The 17,846-nt window shown below is 39.3% G+C and overlaps 1 protein-coding gene across 1 annotated transcript; it reads right to left on the bottom strand.

Moving 5' to 3' along the window:
* Positions 1 to 7,419: 7,419 nt before the first annotated feature.
* Positions 7,420 to 17,693, bottom strand: LOC133619262 (uncharacterized). The gene is made up of 2 exons (XM_061980205.1): positions 17,458 to 17,693; positions 7,420 to 8,898 (listed from the first exon to the last, which is right to left on the bottom strand). The coding sequence occupies exons 1-2, from the start codon at positions 17,627 to 17,629 to the stop codon at positions 7,544 to 7,546; spliced, it is 1,527 nt and encodes a 508-aa protein (XP_061836189.1). The 5' UTR covers positions 17,630 to 17,693; the 3' UTR covers positions 7,420 to 7,543.
* Positions 17,694 to 17,846: the final 153 nt, after the last annotated feature.

The following is a 17,846-nucleotide window of genomic DNA, read 5'->3' as shown; positions in this document are numbered from 1 at the left end:
ATATATATATATATATATATATATATATAAAGTGCAGTTACATCTTATGGCCATCAAGTGCCATCTTTCCACATTCTAAAGATGGCACTTGATGTGAAAAAAAGCTGTGAAAACGATGATGTATATATATATATATATATATATATATATATATATATATATATATATATATATATATATATATATAAGTGCAAAGCCATAGTCCATACTTGCCAACCCTCCTGGATTTTCCGGGAGACTCCCGAAATTCAGCGCCTCTCCCGAAAACCTCCCGGGACAAATTTTCTCCGGAAAATCTCCCGAAATTCAGGCGGAGCTGGAGGCCACGCCCTCTCCGGCTCCATGCGGACCTGGGTGACGTGTTGACAGCCTGTTCACACGTCTGCTTTCTCACAATATAAACAGGACAATACTGCCATCTACTGTACATGCATATGTGACCCACCCATAATGTGTCACATTTTTGTGTTGATTTATCTATTTTATTTTGTGGTTTGAATTCGTTTTTGGAGCTGTCATTACACATTTATCAGTATTCACATTGGTCAGTAGGGGGCAGTAGGGTGTTTCTTTACAATTGAATGCTATCACCTGCAGACCGGAAGTGTCTTGTCATTCTGATGAGCGCGACCAGTCTGTGAACAATTGAAACGTCCTGTGTGCTTTTTCCTCCTGTATAACAGGTTACTTTTGGTGAATCAACTCACTGAATAATATCCATGTGAGTACACATTCTGATGGTGGAGCCTAACTCTAAAGTGTTTGTGAGTTGTAGTTTGTATTTGTGAATGAATCCAGTGCACAGCTGCAGTAATCAATACAAAAAGTCGACGTGAGTGCGCAATGTTTATATAGGAACTTCTGATCCTAATTCAGACTCCCAAATTAGAGCTCCCGTTTTCTTATTGATTTTATAATGTATATTTGTATAATGTGTGTGTTCTGAAATAGTGACAGAGAATAGAACAAGGATGGACAATTCAACCCTTAACTCAACAATGAGTAGATGAGTGTTATGTGTGTGTACATGTGTAAATAAATGATCACTGAAATTCAAGTATTTCTTTTATTTATTTATATGTATGTATGTATATATATATATATATATATATATATATATATATATATATATATATATATATATATATATATATATATATATATATATACATATGTAATAAAATAAATATATATAGCTAGAATTAATTGAAAGTCAAGTATTTCTTATATATATATCTTAACCACGCCCCCGCCCCACCCCCGACCACGCCCCCACCCCCACCCCCCGAAATCGGAGGTCTCAAGGTTGGCAAGTATGCCATAGTCTCACACAAGTTCAGTAAATAATTTAAATTTGGAACACAGCATCATCGTTTTCACAGCTTTTTGGTTGTTAGAGGTAGAGAGTGTTTTAACATAGAGTTCTAATTCTTTTTTTAAAGGCACAAAAAAACAGGTCGGGTATTGAGAAACGTACATTTATGAATATAAAACTTAGCCAATAGTATAATGAGGATGCAAAGGTAAAATTCATTTTCAAAAAATGTTTCATACAGTGTAAATCCAAATAGCACATCTTTAAAACAAAGCACGAATTTGTCATGAATATTTAAGTTAAAGTTAAAGTACAAATGATTGTCACACACCTACACGAGGTGTGGCGAAATTTTTCTCTGTATTTGACCCATCACCCTTGATCACCCCCTGGGAGGTGAGGGGAGCAGTGAGCAGCAGCGGTGGCCGCGCCCAGGAATCATTTTTGGTGATTTAACCCCCAATTCCAACCCTTGATGCTGAGTGCCAAGCGGGGATGTAATGGGTCCCATTTTTATAGTCTTTGGTATGAACTCACAACCTACCGATCTCAGGACGGACACTCTAAATATTGTCCAGGATGAAGCGACAGATTCCCTGCCATAGTGATCCAAGTGCTTTCACCAGTCCAAAACAGGTGTTAAACAGTCTCTGGATGCATTGGGGTTGTTGTGTGACACAGTGGTCGTATCGCCCATCCATCCATCCATTTTCTACCGCTTGTCCCTTTCGGGATCGTGGGGGTGTTAGAGCCTATCTCAGTTGCATTCGGGCGGAAGGCGGGGTACACCCTGGACAAGTCGCCATCTCATCACAGGGCCAACACAGATAGACAGACAACATTCACACTCACATTCACACACTAGGGACCATTTAGTGTTGCCAATCAACCTATCCCCAGGTGCATGTCTCTGGAGGTGGGAGGAAGCCGGAGTACCCGGAGGGAACCCACACAGTCACGGGGAGAACATGCAAACTCCACACAGAAAGACCCCGAGCCCGGGATTGAACCCAGGACCTTTGTATTGTGAGGCACACGCACTAACCCCTGTTTCACCGTGCTGCATCCTGTGCAATAAAGACAAGACAAACAAAGAAGTTGTATGAGCCCACATTCCTGGAATATTACAATATCCAACATTTGACAACTACATTTTGAAAATTAAGGTAACTTTTATCTATTTACATCGTTCATTATACACATTTGAAGCTGCTCATCTTAGCTTGCATTTCATGCTCATAATTGAGCTGCTCCATATTTTAAGAATCCTTTTTGCTATCAAAATACTTTGAATGTACATACACAAACCCACATTTGTGTCTGTTTATGCAATCAATAGATTAACACAGAAAAACAAATAAATAAATCGCAAATATAGCAACAAGAAGTGGTACGTAAAATCCAAAATGATAGTGACTGTAATAAAATACACTCTAGAAGGCAATGGCGGGCCGTGCGTTTCTCAGCTAGGCCTTCGGTGATGTCCTACTTAGTCTGACTTCACCTCTCAAAATACCGTCTATATACTATACAGAAACCCACTTGCACACTACTGGACATTGAAGCCCCTCAACGGTGTACAAAGCGGTCTATTTTTCGGCGCATTTAACATTCTATAAACCCGCTTCAGCAAAAGAAACATATCTTACGTGGTACTGTCAAAATTAAAAGAGTTGTATAAAACAAATAAAACATGAAAACATTAAGAAATAAAGTATTTGAACTCACAATTTGTAGCACCCATTCGACGCTGTATAAGCCAGTGGTACACGCTCTTTCTCTTAAGTGTCCTTCTTGAAAATGGCCTAGCAAATACAAACCCTGTTACCATATGACTTGTGAAATTGTGAATACAATGATTTGCAAATCATTTTCAACCCATATTCAGTTGAATATGCTACAAAGACAAGATATTTGATGTTCAAACTGATAAATATTTTTATTTTTTGCAAATAATCATTAACTTTAGAATTTGATGCCAGCAACACGTGACAAAGAAGTTGGGAAAGGTGGCAATAAATACTGATAAAGTTGAGGAATGCTCATCAAACACTTATTTGGAACATCCCACAGGTGAACAGGCAAATTGGGAACAGGTGGGTGCCATGATTGGGTATAAAAGTAGATTCCATGAAATGCTCAGTCATTCACAAATAAGGATGGGGCGAGGGTCACCACTTTGTCAACAAATGCGTGAGCAAATTGTTAAACAGTTTAAGAAAAACCTTTCTCAACCAGCTATTGCAAGGAATTCAGGGATTTCACCATCTACGGTCCGTAATATCATCAAAGGGTTCAGAGAATCTGGAGAAATCACTGCACGTAAGCAGCTAAGCCCGTGACCTTCGATCCCTCAGGCTGTACTGCATCAACAAGCGACATCAGTGTGTAAAGGATATCACCACATGAGCTCAGGAACACTTCAGAAACCCACTGTCAGTAACTACAGTTGGTCGCTACATCTGTAAGTGCAAGTTAAAACTCTCCTATGCAAGGCGAAAACCATTTATCAACAACACTCAGAAACGCCGTCGGCTTCGCTGGGCCTGAGCTCATCTAAGATGGACTGATACAAAGTGGAAAAGTGTTCTGTGGTCTGACGAGTCCACATTTCAAATTGTTTTTGGAAACTGTGGACGTCGTGTCCTCCGGACCAAAGAGGAAAAGAACCATCCGGATTGTTCTAGGCGCAAAGTTGAAAAGCCAGCATCTGTGATGGTATGGTGGTGTATTAGTGCCCAAGACATGGGTAACTTACACATCTGTGAAGGCGCCATTAATGCTGAAATGTACATACAGGTTTTGGAGCAACATATGTTGCCATCCAAGCAACGTTACCATGGACGCCCCTGCTTATTTCAGCAAGACAATGCCAAGCCACGTGTTACATCAACGTGGCTTCATAGTAAAAGAGTGCGGGTACTAGACTGGCCTGCCTGTAGTCCAGACCTGTCTCCCATTGAAAATGTGTGGCGCATTATGAAGCCTAAAATAGCACAACGGAGACCCCCGGACTGTTGAACAACTTAAGCTGTACATCAAGCAAGAATGGGAAAGAATTCCACTTTCAAAGCTTCAACAATTAGTTTCCTCAGTTCCCAAACATTTACTGAGTGTTGTTAAAAGAAAAGGTAATGTAACACAGTGGTGAACATGCCCTTTCCCAACTACTTTGGCACGTGTTGCAGCCATGAAATTCTAAGTTAATTATTATTTGCAAAAAAAAATAAAGTTTATGAGTTTGAACATCAAATATGTTGTCTTTGTAGTGCATTCAATTGAATATAAGCGGTAGAAAATGGATGGGATGGATGTATTGCGTTTATATTTACATCTAACACAATTTCCCAACTCATATGGAAACGGGGTTCGTATATATCTGCCACCTAATCAACATTTTGCTCTCCTTCTTTGTGAGTACCGGTGTTTTCTGTGGCTTTCTATGGCTCGTATGGCTCCTGTGCCACTTCCTGTTTTCGCAACTTGTGATTGGATACTCACTTGGGACTCCCAAGTGAGTATTCAATCACAGCGTAAGCCCAGCTGGAAGGCCTTACTGACAACAACTCATGATCTGATTGACTATGGCAATTGTCTATCAACCGTATGTGTCCGTTCACTTACAGTACACAGACGCCCGCTGTCAGGTTCAAACACTGATGACATCTATTAAACAAGACAAGAAGCAAGGAATCAAACAGAGACAGAATTAAATTTGGCTCAGAATTAAATTTGGCCTCCTCTTTTATTTGGACTTTCCCTGATTACATGGCATGTGACCCCCCCAAAATATGTACAGAAGTACGTATTGCTAAACGTACACAAATAAACATACATTTTGCGGTCAGGTTCAGTCTTGCAGGATGATGAGAAGTAGTGTTTTACATGCACACAAAGTACCCGAAATACATTTGTTTTGCAACCACCAAGATCAGAACATCCATTAATTTACAGGAAAAGGGATAAACAATAACATTTAATAAGATTATTACATATGTATTCAAAGTTTCCTCTAACAAGTACAATCACAATCAAATGACAAACCACAATGTATACAATACATAGGATGCATTTACAAAGTCTGCTGACTCAAGCAACAATACAACGCTCGCTGTCCGTGCTCTTAGGCTATAGCAGAATTCAGGGGTGTCCAAACTTTTTCCACTTAGGGGAACCATACTTTTCATTTTCTCAATCAATACAGTACATGGATTATTTTGTAACCTTCCCTCTCAAATGTTGGTCTCAGTCATGAAAATGTTTCTACATTTTTTTCCCAATTATATATAATAATAATTTTAAAAAAAATAAAAAAATAAAAAATAATATATATATATATATATATATATATTTTACTTAATTTATATATATATATATATGTATATATATATATATATATAAAAAATACAATAAAAATGTATATATATATAATTTTTATTGTATTTTTTAATTGTATTTTTTATATATATAAATAAAATAATATATATATATACAGTATACATATATATATACAGTATACACACATATATATATATATATATATATATATTTACTTAATTTATATATATATATATATATATAAAATACAATAAAAAAATACAATAAAAATGATATATATATATATAGTCTAGATCAGGGGTGTCAAAGTCAAGGCCCGTGGGCCAGATCCGGCCCGGGAATGAATGATCTATATCTATATTTCATTAATATTAGAACCGGCCCGCAGGCCACAGCCGCCTGCTGCTGTTGTGCTCGCACCAATACTCCATCAGTGTTGGTGCTAGGAATATTCAAAATGGGGTCCCAGGGACCCCATCAAGTCATACAAATGGGGTCCCACAGTAAATTTTTGGTGTCCCACTTTTTTGTAAGGGTTTTGAAAACAAATGATTAATGTATGCATTATCCTATTATATCTCACAGTCTATATCGTGTTTTGGAAAAAGGTTGTCATGAACGTTACTTAATTTATCAAAAAAAAAAAAAATACAAAAGAAAACACATTTTTAAGCATATGTAAATGTATTCAATTATAAACATTCACTTCCTCATTCCTTCATGGATATAAACTTTACCGCTGCCGGTATTTTTTTCTATATTTTTATTGTAGTATTTTCAGAATGTGTTTGTTCTATATTTGGCCAAAGTAAGACGAAGAAAACAATCTGAAGTTGTCTTTATTTTTAATTTTTAATGCCTTGATTTTAATAGTCCAAGCCCGCGTGTGCACAGATCTTCCTCCATGCGGCCCCTGAGCTAAAATGAGTTTGACACCCCTGGTCTAGATCAACTTCATCTATCAATATAAAGTTAGACGTTAGTTTTAATATTTGATGCTGTTTTAGTCCAAGAAAACTCTGTTTTTAATGGCAAAAACACAAAATATACAATATCTTCCCCCCAAAAAGTTCACAGGGGAATATTTGATATGAAGTAATAGAAGCCCTATGTAGGTCAATAATTCATAACACCATTTAAATTAATTAATCATAATTTTTTTAGCAATGACAGTTCTTAAAAAAAAATCCCACAAAAATGATTGGGGAGCCACTCATAAATGTTAAAAATATTTTTTTTTTTTTTTTACGTTCAACACTTAAATCTCAAGATCAACTTCAGATCTATCTGTCGATTATGTATTTAAAAAAAATAATATTTTTAAAGCTTTGTTTGTCTGATTGATGCCCTTTTTGTTCAAATAAAACTCAGTTCTTTATATGGCAAACACACAAAATATGCACTATTTCCCCCCCAAAAATATTTCAAAGTGGAATATTGTATGTGAAGCAATAGGAGTCTTAAATAGGTCAATAATTCATAACAACATTACTTTTGAATCTTTTTTTTTTTCTTAAGTAATGTCATGCAGCTTTGCAGAAAAAAAGCATGAAAGCTTTATGTTACATGAGTCAACATTGCAACTTTTTCTCGTTACATTTCACCTGTTTGGTCTCGTATTATATATTTTTTGCAGTATTTTCAGAATTTTTTTCAGATTTACCAAATTGCCTCCGGACCACACTTCAGACACCCCTGCTTTAAAATAGTAGTCTCATTGTCCGAATTAAAAAAAAAAAAAAAAAGCTCGCGTTTTATTAAGAGCCTACACTCTGTATTTGACTCAACGCCACTTTTAATGTTGCAGGATTACAGTTCCAGTTCTTACTTTGGTTGTATTACAGTAAGATAGAACCACTTTCTCTTATAAAGTGTTTAGGAAACTGTCTGTTATCCATCGTGTGTCCGCATGTGTGCCGTCAAAGTGTGCCTGTGGACATAGTTTTTACCACAAACGGTGCAGTTAAAAGGTTTTTTTCCTCCGTGTATTCTCATGTGCTCGTCCAAGGTTGTCTTGTAAGCGAACTTTTCGCCACAAACCTTGCAAATATAAGATTTGTCCTTCGTGTGTGTTGACGCGTGTGACAGCATGTGTGACTTTTGGGAGAATCGCTTCCCACAAACCGCACAGCTAAAAGGTTTTTCTCCGGTGTGTGTTCTCATGTGTAATACCACGTTTGCCTTTTGAGAGAAACTTTTCCCACAAACTGAGCAACTGAGGGTTTTTATGGTGGTGTGCGTTTGTTGGTGAGAATTCAAAACGCCCTTTGTAGCAAAACGTTTGCAACATATCGAGCAGCTAAAAGGCTTCTCCCCCGTGTGCGTCCTCATGTGTACATTTAACACATCCTTGCAGGCGAATCCATCACCACACACTGAGCATTCAAAGAGATTTTCACCGGTGTGTTTTCTCATGTGTAACACCTTTATAGTCTTTCGGGAGAAACTTTTGCCGCAAATTGAGCAACTAAAAGGTTTTTCCCCTGTGTGTGTTCTCATGTGTCTCACCACGCCTTCCTTTTGAGAGAATCCTTTACCGCAAACTGAACAACTTACGGGGGTTTCCCCAGTGTGCGTTCTTTGGTGCGCAACCAAAGACGACTTTACAGTGTAACCCTTGCCGCATGTTGAGCAGATAAAAGGTTTCTCCTCCGCGTGTGTCCTCATGTGCGTTACCCTGGAATACTTTCGAGAGAATGTTTCGCCACAAACTGAACAACCGAAGGGTTTCTCTTCGGTGTGCGTCGTCATGTGTGCTACCATGTTGCCTTTTTGAGAGAATTCTTTACTGCAAACGGTGCAACTAAAAGGTTTTTCTCTAGTGTGCGTACGCATGTGTCGAGTCAAATGGCTCTCATAAGAATAGCGACGAGCGCAAATTAAGCAGGTAAAACAGGTTTTAACTAACGTCCCTTTAGAGCATTTAGAGTCCTTGTTGTCAGTAAGACCTTCAGAGTCTGTATCTCTGCTCAAAGGTTTTTGGGTGTCTTCATTAGCTTCTGTTGTCATGTGTTGTACTGAGCTGCTGCTCGGAGGCTCCGGCCCTCTGTTCTCCTTACTTGGACTGTGATGAAGCTCAGGTTGTTTGTATTCATGGTCTTCAACCTTCACAGAGACCACAGCGTGATCAACCTGCTCCAGCCGAAAACCTTCCCCAGTGTTTCCGAGTTCATCTTCTTCTTCTTTAACGTGGCAAGGCTGTGGATCCTCCTGCTTCAAAACGGAGCTCCCCCCCTGCTGGACGTCTGCAAGACAAAAAGACAACTAGACAGCATTGTGGCCAGCTATAAAGTCGTCTGTTTTCATCGCAAAATTCCACAGTATTCTGGACATCTGTGTTGGTGAATCTTTTGCAATTTGTTCAATGAACAATGGAGACAGCAAAGAAGAAAGCTGTAGGTGGGAAGCGGTGTATTGTGGGCGGCTGCAGCAACACAAACACAGCCGGTGTTTCATTGTTTGCATTCCCGAAAGATGACAGTCAAGCTTTACCATTGGCCTGTGGAGAACTGGGACAACAGAGACTCTTACCAGGAGGACTTTGAGTTGGATACGCAGACGCGGTACCGTGAGTACGCATGCAGCTGCGGCTTCCAAACATTTGATCGCTTGCCCGTACGTGCGTGCCGCTATGTGCATGTCACGTACATAACTTTGGGGACTTTGGGGAAATATATGTGCTGTATGAACTTTGGGGAGGTGAACGGTACTTTGGGCTGTGGGATTGAGTGTGTTGTGCAGGTGTTTGAGTTGTATTGGCGGGTTATATGGACGGGAGGAGGAAGGTGTTTGATATGCGGGATTCATTTGTGGCATATTAAATATAAGCCTGGTTGTGTTGTGGCTAATAGAGTATATATATGTCTTGTGTTTATTTACTGTTTTAGTCATTCCCAGCTGAATATCAGGTCCCACCCGCCTCTCACAGCATCTTCCCTATCTGAATCGCTCCCACTGCCCTCTAGTCCTTCACTCTCACTTTCCTCATCCACAAATCTTTCATCCTCGCTCAAATTAATGGGGAAATCGTCGCTTTCTCGGTCCGAATCGCTCTCGCTGCTGGTGGCCATGATTGTAAACAATGTGCGGATGTGAGGAGCTCCACAACCTGTGACGTCACGCTACTCGTCTGCTACTTCCGGTACAGGCAAGGCTTTTTTGTCAGCGACCAAAAGTTGCAAACTTTATCGTCGATGTTCTCTACTAAATCCTTTCAGCAAAAATATGGCAATATCGCGAAATGATCAAGTATGACACATAGAATGGACCTGCTATCCCCGTTTAAATAAGAAAATCGCATTTCAGTAGGCCTTTAATTCTGTCTCTGTTTAATTCTTTGCTTCTTGTCTTGTTTAATAGACGTCATCAGTGTTTGAACCTGACAAAAACCACATTAGTTTGTTTTCAAGTTAACATTTACTAAACAACACTTTCAAATGGTAAATTACTATTTCTATTCTTTGATTACTTGTATACATCAGTACTTCTCACCAGCCACTGAAATAGAGCCTTCTCAGTGGCAGGGCCCAGAATGTGGAACAACCTTCCATTATCTATTAGGTCAGAGCTTGGCAAATATTTTGACTCGGTGGCCACATTGAGTGAAAAATGTGTCTGGGGTTGGGGGGGCAAGGTGTATGTGTGTATAATTATATATACACATTTAGCTGTACAAATCTGCTATACATTATGTGTGTTTGGGTCCCTTTTTTTCCAGGAACACTAATACCAAGTTAAAGTTAAAGTTAAAGTACCAATGATTGTCACACACACACTAGGTGCGGTGAAATTTGTCCTCTGCATTTGACCCATCCCCTTGTTCACCCCCTGGGAGGTGAGGGGAGCAGTGAGCAGCAGTGGTGACCGTGCCCGGGAATCATTTTTGGTGATCTAACCCCCCAATTCCAACCCTTGATGCTGAGTGCCAAGCAGGGAGGTAATGGGTCCCATTTTTATAGTCTTTGGTATGACTCGGCCGGGGTTTGAACTCACAACCTACCACTAGGCCACTGAGTAGGCCTAGTGGTTAGAAAAGTCACAAAACGTTATGACAGACCACCTCAAAAAAATGGAATGGAATTTTACAGTTTTTTTACTCAATGGGACACCCAAAATGTACATGCAAATAAAGAAAGTAGGATTTACAATATTAACTATGAACAATAAAACACTGAATATTAACAACATATGAACGTCGCTCCTCTTTTACTTCTCAGACCAGCTCCTTGATAGTATAAAATGTGAATGCAAAGTGTAATAAACACCTACAATATGATATATGATCACGTAAAAATCGGCTTCCGCATCTGTTTCTGACACACGCGTTTCAAGGGTTGGCTGCTCTGAAAACAAACCCCGCCCACTCTGGTTTCTTCCACGTCTGAGCTGCTGTGACGTAGATTATCGTAATAACTCCTATAACACCCAAAAGCGCAGATTTCAACCATTGAAATACTTCCTTTAGTTCAAGACTTACGGTAATTAAAAAACAGCACTGCACATTATAATGGCGGCTACAGCTTTCAGGAAAAGAGAGCGGATGAGGGTATGTCTACAGAATATATTAATTGATGAAAAGTGGGCTGTCTGCATTCTCAAAGTGCATGTTGTTGCCAAATGTATTTCATATGCTGTAAACCTAGTTCATAGTTGTTAGTTTCCTTTAATGCCAAACAAACACATACCAATCGTTGGTTAGAAGGCGATCGCCAAATTCGTCCTCACTTTCTCCCGTGTCGCTGGCTGTCGTGTCGTTTTCGTCGGTTTCGCTTGCATACGGTTCAAACCGATATGGCTCAATAGCTTCAGTTTCTTCTTCAATTTCGTTTTCGCTACCTGCCTCCACACTACAACCATCCGTTTCAATACATGCGTAATCTGTTGAATCGCTTAAGCCGCTGAAATCCGAGTCTGAATCCGAGCTAATGTCGCTATAGCTTGCTGTTCTTTCCGCCATGTTTGTTTGTGTTGGCATCACTATGTGACGTCACAGGAAAATGGACGGGTGTATATAACGATGGTTAAAATCAGGCACTTTGAAGCTTTTTTTAGGGATATTGCGTGATGGGTAAAATTTTGAAAAAAACTTCGAAAAATAAAATAAGACACTGGGAACTGATTTTTAATGGTTTTAACCCTTCTGAAATTGTGATAATGTTCCCCTTTAAATACTTGGCCAATGAAGCTGATTCTGATCTTGAGTCGACTACAAGGCAAGAAAAGAAACAACACAAAGGCTTGACGCAGCCGAAGTCAACAATAACAAATCTACAATAGTAAAGATTATGAAAAATTCTACAAATTTAGAGGGGAACTGCACTTTTTGGGGGGATTTTGCCTATGTTTCACAATCGTGATGTAATACAAGAACAAATATGTTTTTGCTTTATTTAGGATTTAGAAGACAGAATAAAAGCGCTTGCAAGATGCAACTTATGTGAGTCACCATTGTAGCCTGCAGAGCCCTCTAAAACCACTTCAACACCCTCCATCAACGTTTTATATACACACTGCAAGTATATATAAAATGTAGTAACAGACACATTGATAACAATATGTAATATGTACAATATTTACCGTATTTTGGTCATTGTAAACATTACCGGAACCCTTTTCCTTGCCGCATTTATTTCCCTGCCCATAGCAACACACTTCCGACTTCCGCCAGCAAATGAATGTGTTATAATTCCGGCAACCAAACGTGTGTGTTTTCTTATCATGGCAGACTTCATAATAGATGACGAAGATGGCTATTTTTGGACAATGAGGATTTAAAACGTTGTCTTTTTGAAGCTGAATATACGGAGGATGAATGACTGGTTCTTATCAAGCATGAAGAGAGGGCGAAAGGTTGGAGTGCTCACCCAAAATCTACTTATAAAAACGTCCCCGGTCAGCTATTACAAATTAGAAAGTTAAAAAAAAAAAACACATCTGTAACACATAAGGATTGTGTTTGCTTTTTACTTGCTTATTGATACGCATTTATATATTTTTTCTAACACCTTCCTTTCTTTCACACAGGAAGTCAACTAAATCTAAACAGATAAATGCAAAAAAACCTGTTAACTATTAATCTTCTAAACTGAAACATTGTAGCCGATATGCCCAAGTTAAATTTATTTTGTAATTCTGCATTATAAGGGACAAGCGGTAGGACGGATCGTAAAAACGGGCTGTAAATATGACTTGCGGCCAAATGTAACAAACATCAATATATATCTAAAACCTGACAAAAACGTAATATAACATAACCTGAAAAGAATACATCATATTCCCTGGAGATGGTGAGTATTAATATACAAAATCAATCCATTTCATTCTCAACAGTAGGGTAAGTTAGCCAGCTTTGGGGTTGGTTGCCTTTTCCTTACAAATTACTTTTAAAAAATGATTAAAGGGGAACATTATCACCAGACCTATGTAAGCGTCAATATATACCTTGATGTTGCAGAAAAAAGACCATATATTTTTTAACCGATTTCCGAACTCTAAATGGGTGAATTTTGGCGAATTAAACACCTTTCTAATATTCGCTCTCGGAGCGATGACGTCACAACGTGGCGTCACATCGGGAAGCAATCCGCCATTTTCTCAAACACCGAGTCAAATCAGCTCTGTTATTTTCCGTTTTTTTCGACTGTTTTCCGTACCTTGGAGACATCATGCCTCGTCGGTGTGTTGTCGGAGGGTGTAACAACACGAACAGGGACGGATTCAAGTTGCACCAGTGGCCCAAAGATGCGAAAGTGGCAAGAAATTGGACGTTTGTTCCGCACACTTTACCGACAAAAGCTATGCTACGACAGAGATGGCAAGAATGTGTGGATATCCTGCGACACTCAAAGCAGATGCATTTCCAACGATAAAGTCAAAGAAATCTGCCGCCAGACCCCCATTGAATCTGCCGGAGTGTGTGAGCAATTCAGGGACAAAGGACCTTGCTAGCACGGCAAGCAATGGCGGCAGTTTGTTCCCGCAGACGAGCGAGCTAAACCCCCTGGATGTCTTGGCTCACACCATCCCTTATGCCACCGAAGATGATCAAGAGAAGAATATCGACCCTAGCTTCCCTGGCCTGCTGACATCAACTCCAAAACTGGACAGATCAGCTTTCAGGAAAAGAGCGCGGATGAGGGTATGTCTACGGAATATATTAATTGATGAAAATTGGGCTGTCTGCACTCTCAAAGTGCATGTTGTTGCCAAATGTATTTCATATGCTGTAAACCTAGTTCATAGTTGTTAGTTTCCTTTAATGCCAAACAAACACATACCAATCGTTGGTTAGAAGGCGATCGCCGAATTCGTCCTCGCTTTCTCCCGTGTCGCTGGCTGTCGTGTCGTTTTCGTCGGTTTCACTTGCATACGGTTCAAACCGATATGGCTCAATAGCTTCAGTTTCTTCTTCAATTTGGTTTTCGCTACCTGCCTCCACACTACAACCATCCGTTTCAATACATGCGTAATCTGTTGAATCTCTTAAGCCGCTGAAATCCGAGTCTGAATCCGAGCTAATGTCGCTATAGCTTGCTGTTCTATGCGCCATGTTTGTTTGAGTTGGCATCACTATGTGACGTCACAGGAAAATGGACGGGTGTATATAACGATGGTTAAAATCAGGCACTTTGAAGCTTTTTTAGGGATATTGCGTGATGGGTACAATTTTGAAAAGAACTTCGAAAATTAAAATAAGCCACTGGGAACTGATTTTTAATGGTTTTAACCCTTCTGAAATTGTGATAATGTTCCCCTGTAATGATAGTTACTTGTTACTTTACCAAAAAAGTAATTCAATTACTAACGGAATTACGCTTTAGTAAATGTAATTAATTACTAGAAAAAGTAATTATTGCATTAATTAAAAATAAGAAAAAAAAATCAAATATCAGGCATATATAGTTGAGCGAAGTTTCATGAGAGCAGAGTGTGTACGTGCGCGCCTTCTAAAAGGCGATGCTTGTTGCCAAATGACATGTGACGTCAGCAAGAGCGCGTTTGGAGCAGCATTGTTACTCAGCTTTGTTTGTTTGCTTAGCAGCGGCAGTTTTCTTTTCACTGGATTGCGTTAGCACTAGTTCATAAAGTGACTGAATGTGCTTCGATGGCTGTCTTATCTTTTTGTCCACAAACTGGGTATTGTAAGATTTCAAGCTTGTCACTTCAATCATTGAGTTGTTGTGCATTATTCCCTCGTCGTAGTAGTCAGAGTGTGCATGTACTTGGCCTGCGCATTGTTTGCAGTGTGATGTTGCCTCTTCCTATTTGATATGAAGTTTATTTTAGTGTGGTGCTGGTTGTTGCTTTCATTAGTAAAAAGTTACTTTATGCATTGAACTTGCTGTGCTTCTGACCCTGTCTTGTTCACATATATCAGAAAAGCAGCGTGGCACATGACATCAAACGAATCGGTAACGGCTTTGTAATGTACGTTAAATTAATTAATTAGATTACTCGGTACGAGTAAAAGTAAGGCAGGTTTTCCTAACACTGCTTACGGTCTCTAGAATTTACCGAAATTTCCACCTTAAAAAATATATTTTTTCAGAATGTCTGACACCAACTAAATTTCTTGTTTTGTTTTGCTCCTATCAAACAATCAGAGGGCAAACAATGCAGACGATCTACTCTCTATTTTATGCTGCAGCTGTTACATATACTGTAATATTGTACATGGTAATTGTTATATATTGTATACAAATATAATAGAGTATATCAGTATATATCATATAGTGTATATATAATATGTAAATATTACATAAATGTTAAGTTTTATATTGCTACTACGCTACATTTTTAGTCTACTTTATACCTGCATGATCCTTACTATCCTTACACTTTCAATCCTTTGTATCTGAGCTACTGTGTGGAACAATTTCTCCTGTAGATCATTAAAGGTTGTCTAAGTCTAAGTGTAAGTTATTGTACTTCTGCATGCAGACCCTAAAAGGCGAATCTGAAATCTGCTTGATTGAAAACAGTCCCATTGCTAATATAGTTCAAATTAGATTAGAAGGCTCTCAGATTAGATTGTCGTGGCAAAACAAATAAAATAAAGATTGATTGGACTAGCACTGTGAATATTTTCCGGATGAACTGTACATAAAACCATGATGAAGGCTTCCCAATACTGTACCTCCATTGATAGCTGACTTTTGCTAGTGTTTATTTACAAACACCGAGTCAAATCAGCTGTTATTTTCCGTTTTTTCGACTGTTTTCCGTACCTTGGAGACATCATGCCTCGTCGGTGTGTTGTCGGAGGGTGTAACAACACGAACAGGGACGGATTCAAGTTGCACCAGTGGCCCAAAGATGCGAAAGTGGCAAGAAATTGGACGTTTGTTCCGCACACTTTACAGACGAAAGCTATGCTACGACAGAGATGGCAAGAATGTGTGGATATCCTGCGACACTCAAAGCAGATGCATTTCCAACTGGACTGGACAGATCAATTTTCAGGAAAAGAGAGCGGATGAGGGTATGTCTACAGAATATATTAATTAATGAAAACTGGGCTGTCTGCACTCTCAAAGTGCATGTTGTTGCCAAATGTATTTCATATGCTGTAAACCTAGTTCATAGTTGTTAGTTTCCTTTAATGCCAAACAAACACATACCAATCGTTGGTTAGAAGGCGATCGCCGAATTCGTCCTCGCTTTCTCCCGTGTCGCTGGCTGTCGTGTCGTTTTCGTCGGTTTCGCTTGCATACGGTTCAAACCGATATGGCTCAATAGCTTCAGTTTCTTCTTCAATTTCGTTTTCGCTACCTGCCTCCACACTACAACCATCCGTTTCAATACATGCGTAATCTGTTGAATCGCTTAAGCCGCTGAAATCCGAGTCTGAATCCGAGCTAATGTCGCTATATCTTGCTGTTCTATCCGCCATGTTTGTTTGTATTGGCATCACTGTGTGACGTCACAGGAAAATGGACGGGTGTATATAACGATGGTTAAAATCAGGCACTTTGAAGCTTTTTTTAGGGATATTGCGTGATGGGTAAAAGTTTGAAAAATACTTCGAAAAATAAAATAAGCCACTGGGAACTGATTTTTAATGGTTTTAACCCTTCTGAAATTGTGATAATGTTCCCCTTTAAAACTGAAGAAAGATAAGGAAGACTTCTATAAACAACTTATCAATGCTTTTGTTTAGAAGGAGCGGCGCATGGACTTCATTGATAAGTAAAAGGTAAGACCATAATAACGTTTATTTTATTAAATGTGCTTTTTTGTGTGCTACATTTTGTATGTGTAAAGTTAAAGTTAAGTTAAAGTAGCAATGATTGCCACACACACTATGTGTGGTGAAATGTGTCCTCTGCATTTGACCCATCCCCTTGAGAGGAGCAGTGGGCAGCAGCGGCCCCGTGCCCGGGAATCATTTTTGGTGATTTAACCCCAAATTCCAACCCTTGATGCTGAGTACCAAGCAGGGAAGAATGCTGGTATGAGCTTCTAAACATAACCCGTTAACTGCTGCCAATCAAATGGTGAATAAGATACTCTTTAGGGTTCATATGTTTGTAAATCTGACTGTGATGAAGTCAGTGCCTCACCAGCCATTAACCTCACCGCACGTCACTGATATATATATATATATATATATATATACACCCACCACCCCACCCCCAGCGGGCCTCTTGAATATCTCCCTAATTCTGAGGTCTCTAGGTTGGCAAGTATGCTCACGTTAGGATTGTGAATAATAGGCAAAATTCCCCAAATAAGTAGTTTCCTTTTACCCTATTAGACGTGTTTATGCAAATGTGTTAAAAGTACACGCGAACATGTAAACATACCTTCAACGTGTAAGTCAATATTGCCAACAGCTTCCAGTTGTTGTCTTTGTCGCTCGTTTTCCTCTTTTGTTCGAGAAAGTACCTCCTCGTACGACGCTATCGTTCCTTCAAACAGAGCAAATATTTCATCGGCCGCCGCCATTAACCTCGCCTTCACCAACTCTTTCAACATTTTTGAAATATTTGTTGGACGTCTCGGCCGTTATGAAAGCAGACACAGCACTGGAACATTCTGTGCGATGACGCAGCGAGAGCAGCTGCAATGCTACGGCAGCTCCACTGGGACAAATAGGCTCTGACGGAAGTGACGTGTTTCCGGTTGCATTAATTACAAATCGCGAATCCGCCAAACGAATGTAGTATACTACTACTACTAATACTACTAATAC

This window comes from Nerophis lumbriciformis, linkage group LG20, assembly GCF_033978685.3.
Source record: "Nerophis lumbriciformis linkage group LG20, RoL_Nlum_v2.1, whole genome shotgun sequence".
Taxonomy (NCBI): domain Eukaryota; kingdom Metazoa; phylum Chordata; class Actinopteri; order Syngnathiformes; family Syngnathidae; genus Nerophis; species Nerophis lumbriciformis.
This window is presented reverse-complemented; position numbering and strand designations above follow the sequence as displayed.